This window comes from Oncorhynchus keta, chromosome 13, assembly GCF_023373465.1.
Source record: "Oncorhynchus keta strain PuntledgeMale-10-30-2019 chromosome 13, Oket_V2, whole genome shotgun sequence".
Taxonomy (NCBI): Eukaryota; Metazoa; Chordata; class Actinopteri; order Salmoniformes; family Salmonidae; genus Oncorhynchus; species Oncorhynchus keta.
Window position 1 is genome coordinate 3,316,721 of NC_068433.1, and position 6,218 is coordinate 3,322,938.

Here is a 6,218-nt window from a genome sequence, read left to right on the forward strand (position 1 = left end):
AGAGCCCATAGGGTGGCATAATAAAGTTATGCTCCAGATTAGAGCCCATAGGGTGACATAATAAAGTTCTGCTCCAGATTAGAGCCCATGGGGTGATATAATAAAGTTATGCTCCAGATTAGAGCCCATAGGGTGACATAATAAAGTTCTGCCCCAGATTAGAGCCCATGGAGTGATATAATAAAGTTCTGCTCCAGATTAGAGCCCGTAGGGTGATATAATAAAGTTTTGATCCAGATTAGAGCCCATGGGGGCACATTCTAAAGTTCTGTTCCAGATTAGAGCCCGTGGGGTGACATTCTGAAGTTCTGCTCCAGATTAGAGCCCACGGGGGCACATTCTAAAGTTCTGTTCCAGATTAGAGCCCATGGAGGTGATATAATAAAGTTCTGCTCCAGATTAGAGCCCATATGGTGACATTCTGAAGTTCTGCTCCAGATTAGAGCCCATGGGGGCACATTCTAAAGTTCTGTTCCAGATTAGAGCCCATGGAGGTGATATAATAAAGTTCTGCTCCAGATTAGAGCCCATAGGGTGACATTCTGAAGTTCTGCTCCAGATTAGAGCCCATGGGGGCACATTCTAAAGTTCTGTTCCAGATTAGAGCCCATGGAGGTGATATAATAAAGTTCTGCTCCAGATTAGAGCCCATGGAGGTGACATAATAAAGTTCTGCTCCAGATTAGAGCCCATGGAGGGGATATAATAAAGTTCTGCTCCAGATTAGAGCCCATGGAGGGGATATAATAAAGTTCTGCTCCAGATTAGAGCCCATGGAGGTGATATAATAAAGTTCTGCTCCAGATTAGAGCCCATGGAGGTGATATAATAAAGTTCTGCTCCAGATTAGAACCCATGGAGGGGATATAATAAAGTTCTGCTCCAGATTAGAGCCCATGGAGGGGATATAATAAAGTTCTGCTCCAGATTAGAGCCCATGGAGGGGATATAATAAAGTTCTGCTCCAGATTAGAGCCCATGGAGGGGATATAATAAAGTTCTGCTCCAGATTAGAGCCCATGGAGGGGATATAATAAAGTTCTGCTCCAGATTAGAGCCCATGGAGGGGATATAATAAAGTTCTGCTCCAGATTAGAGCCCATGGGGTGAGATGACATTCGGACTACATTCATAGGTTTAAGGTCAGGTTTACATCCAACGTCCATAGTGGTTAAATTTAGAATTGAGGGAGGGTACACTCCTAAACCAGTGGTTAGAGTGAACTTGATCGAGAGGGTGTGTGTGAGAGAGAGAGAGAGAGAGAGAGAGAGAGAGAGAGAGAGAGAGAGAGAGAGAGAGAGAGAGAGAGAGAGAGAGAGAGGGAGGTGCTTTAAACATGGGACAGGTTTAAATACGTTTGTGCCCTCCACTGAAATCTGTTGATTTTCAAAGGCAGAAACTTTATTGAGACACCATCTAACGCGAACATGAAGTGGCTACTGCTACTCTGCCTGTGTGTCTATGCTGTCCGTTGTCAAGACGACTATGACGAATATGACACGGTAATGTATATAGATGGACAAGGAGGCTTTAAGCACAAGTTGAACTATACAGTAACAAAATTATGAGTTCAGTATTTTTTTAATATTGAATGGAATATTACTGACATTTTTGTCTTATTCTTATTGCTTGAATCTCTCTCTCTGTCTCTCTCTGTTTCTCTCTACATCTCTCTCTCTCTCTCTCTGTTTCTCTCTACATCTCTCTCTCTCTCTCTCTCTGTTTCTCTCTACATCTCTCTCTCTCTCTGTCTCTCTCTCTCTCTCTGTTTCTCTCTACATCTCTCTCCCTCTCTGTCTCTCTCTCTCTCTCTGTTTCTCTCTACATCTCTCTCTCTGTTTCTCTCTACATCTCCTCTCTCTCTCTCTCTCTCTCTCTCTCTCTGTTTCTCTCTATCTCTCTCTCTCTCTCTCTCTCTCTCTCTCTCTCTCTCTGTTTCTCTCTCATCTCTCTCTCTCTCTCTCTCTCTCTCTCTCTGTTTCTCTCTACATCTCCCTCTCTCTCTCTCTCTCTCTCTCTCTCTGTTTCTCTCTATCTCTCGCTCTCTCTCTCTCTCTCTCTCTCTCTCTCTCTCTCTGGGGTCACTTAGATTTGGGGTCACTTAGAAATGTCCTTTTTTTTCAAAGAAAAATAATAGTTTTGTCCATTAAAATAGTTGATGTTGAGACTGGTGTTTTGCGGGTAATATTTAATGAAGCTGCCAGTTGAGGACTTGTGAGGTGTCTGTTTCTCAAACTAGACACAATAATGTACTTGTCCTCTTGCTCAGTTGTGCACCGTGGCCTCCCACTCCTCTTTCTAATCTGGTTAGAACCAGTTTGTGCTGTTCTGTGAAGGGAGTAGTACACAGCGTTGTACGAGATCTCCAGTTTTTTGGCAATTTCTCGCATAGAATATGGAATAGCCTTCATTTCTCAGAACAAGAATAGACTGACGAGTTTCAGAGGAAAGGTACTCAACTAGTCTGTAGAATGTATGCACACATGACTGTAAGTCGCTTTGGATAAAAGCGTCTGCTAAATGGCATATATTATATTATATTATAAGGCCAGTTTTATTGCTTATTAAATCAGAACAACAGTTTTCAGCTGTGCTAACATGATTGCAAAAGGGGTTTTTAATGATCAATTAGCCTTTTAAAACGATAAACTTGGATTAACTAACACAATGTACCATTGGAACACAGGAGTGATGGTTGCTGATAATGGGCCTCTGTACCCCAATGTAGATATTCCATAAAAAATCAACAATTTCCAATACTGCGTTTCTGATCAATTTGATGTTATTTTAATGGACATAAAATGTGCTTTTCTTTCAAAAACAAGGACATTTCAAAGTGACCCCAAACTTTTGAACGGTAGTGTGTATATATATATAAAATTATATTTACAATATTTTTGTTAATTATTATTACTACCGTAAAGGTCAAATGCAGCTGTTTTAATCTTAATATCAAATCATTTCTGGTAACAATTAAGTACCTTGCTGTGATTGTTTTCAGTTAAAATGGTCAAAAAGAAACAAGAATAAAGTCTTAGCAACGATCTATTTCACAAGCAAGAATTTAGCTAGGACTCTGTGGGAGTGGTCTGAGTGGGGAGGGGGAAACTGAAAACGAGCTGTTATTGGCTGAGAGGCTTGGAACTCTGTGGGAGTGGTCTGAGTGGGGAGGGGGAAACGGAAAACGAGCTGTTATTGGCAGAGAGGCTTGGAACTCTCTTTCTTATTGGTCTATTTACTGATTACTGTCTTCCACTCTCTGAACTCTCTAAAATAGCATTTACATTGTAATTTGTTGTAATAATGATATTCTCATATTCAATAAATGTAGTTTATAATAACATTTAATGGTACATTTTTATGTTTAATTTTTAATAGTTTTAATTAAACGCTAATGTTTGTATGTTGTTTATCTTTCACAGGATGATAAGACTGATGTAAGTGAATCTCTTTAATTCGTGTTTCAACTAGAGACCTTCACACTGTTCCTTCACACCGAATTCCTCTACAAAGTTTAATCCCAAACTCTCTCTCTCTCTCTCTCTCTCTCTCTCTCTCTCTCTCTCTCTCTCTCTCTCTCTCTCTCTCTGTCTCTCTCTCTCTGTCTCTCTCTCTCTCTCTCTCTCTCTCTCTCTCTCTCTCTCTCTCTCTCTCTCTCTCTCTCTCTCTCTCTCTCTCTCTCTCTCTCTCTCTCTCTCTCTGTCTCTCTCTCTCTCTCTCTCTCTCTCTCTGTCTCTCTCTCTCTCTCTCTCTCTCTCTCTCTCTGTCTCTCTCTCTCTCTCTCTCTCTCTCTCTCTCTCTGTCTCTCTCTCTCTCTCTCTCTCTCTCTCTCTCTCTCTGTCTCTCTGTCTCTCTCTCTGTCTGTCTGTCTCTCTCTGTCTGTCTGTCTCTCTCTGTCTCTCTCTCTCTCTCTCTCTGTCTCTCTGTCTGTCTCTCTCTGTCTCTCTCTGTCTCTCTCTCTGTCTCTCTCTGTCTCTCTCTCTCTCTCTCTCTCTCTCTCTCTCTCTCTCTCTCCCTCTCTCTCTCTCCCTCTCTCTCTCTCTTTCTCTGTCTGTCTGTCTGTCTGTCTGTCTGTCTGTCTGTCTGTCTGTCTGTCTGTCTGTCTGTCTGTCTGTCTGTCTGTCTGTCTCTCTCTCTTCCTTCCTTCCCCCCGCAGCCCAAAACAGTGGTGGACCCTCGTGGTCACCGACCCTTGTCCAAGGGACGTGAGACCTACTCCCCCACCCGCAACAACCCCGCTCCCATCAGTGGTGGTGGCCGTTACCGGGGGCGACCCACAGAGGCTCCCGCCAGAGGCACAGAGCAGGAGAAGGAGGAGCAACCGGAGGCTGGGGGATGTACACATGCCTCTGAACAGATGGTGAGGTGTTAGGTTGTATATTCTGAACAGACGGTGAGGTGTTAGGTTGTATATTCTGAACAGACGGTGAGGTGTTAGGTTGTATATTCTGAACAGACGGTGAGGTGTTAGGTTGTATATTCTGAACAGACGGTGAGGTGTTAGGTTGTATATTCTGAACAGACGGTGAGGTGTTAGGTTGTATATTCTGAACAGACGGTGAGGTGTTAGGTTGTATATTCTGAACAGACGGTGAGGTGTTAGGTTGTATATTCTGAACAGACGGTGAGGTGTTAGGTGTTGTGTGCTTTTGACTACACTTGACTATGATCAACTATCATTCATCAATACCTAATCAGTGATATTGATGCTATCAATTACATTAATTCAGCCTCTCTACATTGATTGATCAAGTCTAGTTAATCATGCAGTCCCTTGTGTCTTACGGGCTGTGGAGACAACACATCCTTAGCATTAGCATCTACCATCTCTGCCATAGAGATCCTATGGTCACAGCAGAAACACTTCCTTAGCATCTAAAGTCATTGGAAAAACACTTCCTTAGCATTAGCATCTACCATCTCTACCATAGAGATCCTATGGTCATAGCAGAAACACTTCCTTAGCATTAACATCTACCATCTCTACCATAGAGATCTTATGGTCACAGCAGAAACACTTCCTTAGCATTAGCAACTACCATCTCTACCATAGAGATCTTACGGTCACAGCGGAAACACTTCCTTAGCATCTACATTACCCAGTGTTTCCTTCCTCCTCCGGCCCTACAGGGGGTGCTGTGTCCTACAGGCTGTGAGCTGAAGACGGCCATACTGAAACAAGAGAGGAACGTAAAAGAGGAAGTCAGGAGGATGCAGAAGGATGTTGACGACCTGTCGAGATCCTCTAACACCATCTATAACTACGTAGATGGAATGTCCTCAGCGCTGAGAGAGAGACAGCTGGTTAGCAACGGTAAGATGGAGGTGACAAACACACAGTGATACCGCTCGTCTGTGAGATGTTACTGGTTAAAACGAGGTTAAGAAACAAAGCCTTAGCCCTCACCCTCCTGCTCCCTCCCCCTCTCTCGCCCCTCCTCCCTCCCTCTCTCTCGGCCCTCTCTCGCCCTTCCCCCTCTCTTGCCCCTCTCTCCCCCTCCTCCCTCCCTCTCTCTTGCCCCTCTCTCGCCCCTCCTTGTCTCTCGCCCCTCTCTCTCCCCTCCCTCCCTGTCTCTCTCGCCCCTCTCGCCCCTCTCGCCCCTCCCTCCCTCCCTCTCTCTCGCCCCTCTCTCGCCCCTCCCTCCCTCTATCTCGGCCCTCTCTTTCCTCTCTCTCTTTCGCCCCTCTCTCGCCCCTCCCTCTCTCTCGCTCCTCTCTCGCCCCTCTCTCGCCCTTCTCACGCCCCTCCCTCCCTCTCTCTCGACCCTCACTACCTCTCTCTCGCCCCTCTCTCGCCCCCTCCCTCCCTCTCTCTCGACCCTCCCTCCCTCTCGCCCCTCTCGCCCCTCTATCGCCCCTCACTCCCTCCCCCTCTCTCGCCCCTCTCTCGCCCCCCCTCCTCCTCTCTCACCCCTCTCTCACCCCTCCCTCCCCTCCCCCCCCTCTCTCGCCACCCCCTCCCCCTCCCTCCCCCTCCCCTCCCCCTCCCTCCCCCTCTCTCGCCCCTCTCTCGCCCCCTCCCCTCTCTCACCCCTCCCTCCCCTCTCTCGCCCCTCTCTCACCCCCTCCCCCTCTCTCACCCCTTCCTCCCCCTCTCTCACCCCTCTCTTACCCCTCCCTCCCCCTCTCTCACCCCTCTCTCCTCTACAGAGAATGGTGACCTGGTGAGTCAGTACACAGATGACTTGGAGACCCAGCACATTTATGCAAAGGAGGCA

The 6,218-nt window shown here is 46.2% G+C and overlaps 1 protein-coding gene across 1 annotated transcript in view; it reads left to right on the forward strand.

Annotated features, from left to right (window-relative positions):
• Window positions 1–1,350: 1,350 nt before the first annotated feature.
• Window positions 1,351–6,218, forward strand: part of LOC118377092 (fibrinogen beta chain-like) — a 13,214-nt gene continuing 8,346 nt past the window's right edge. Inside the window, exons 1-5 of the mRNA XM_052459062.1 lie at window positions 1,351–1,502; window positions 3,423–3,437; window positions 4,157–4,360; window positions 5,131–5,314; window positions 6,151–6,218. The exon at window positions 6,151–6,218 is cut by the window's right edge and continues 29 nt beyond it. Coding sequence (XP_052315022.1) covers window positions 1,428–1,502; window positions 3,423–3,437; window positions 4,157–4,360; window positions 5,131–5,314; window positions 6,151–6,218 — 546 coding nt within the window. The 5' untranslated portion in view covers window positions 1,351–1,427. The remainder of the gene's footprint in view (window positions 1,503–3,422; window positions 3,438–4,156; window positions 4,361–5,130; window positions 5,315–6,150) is intronic.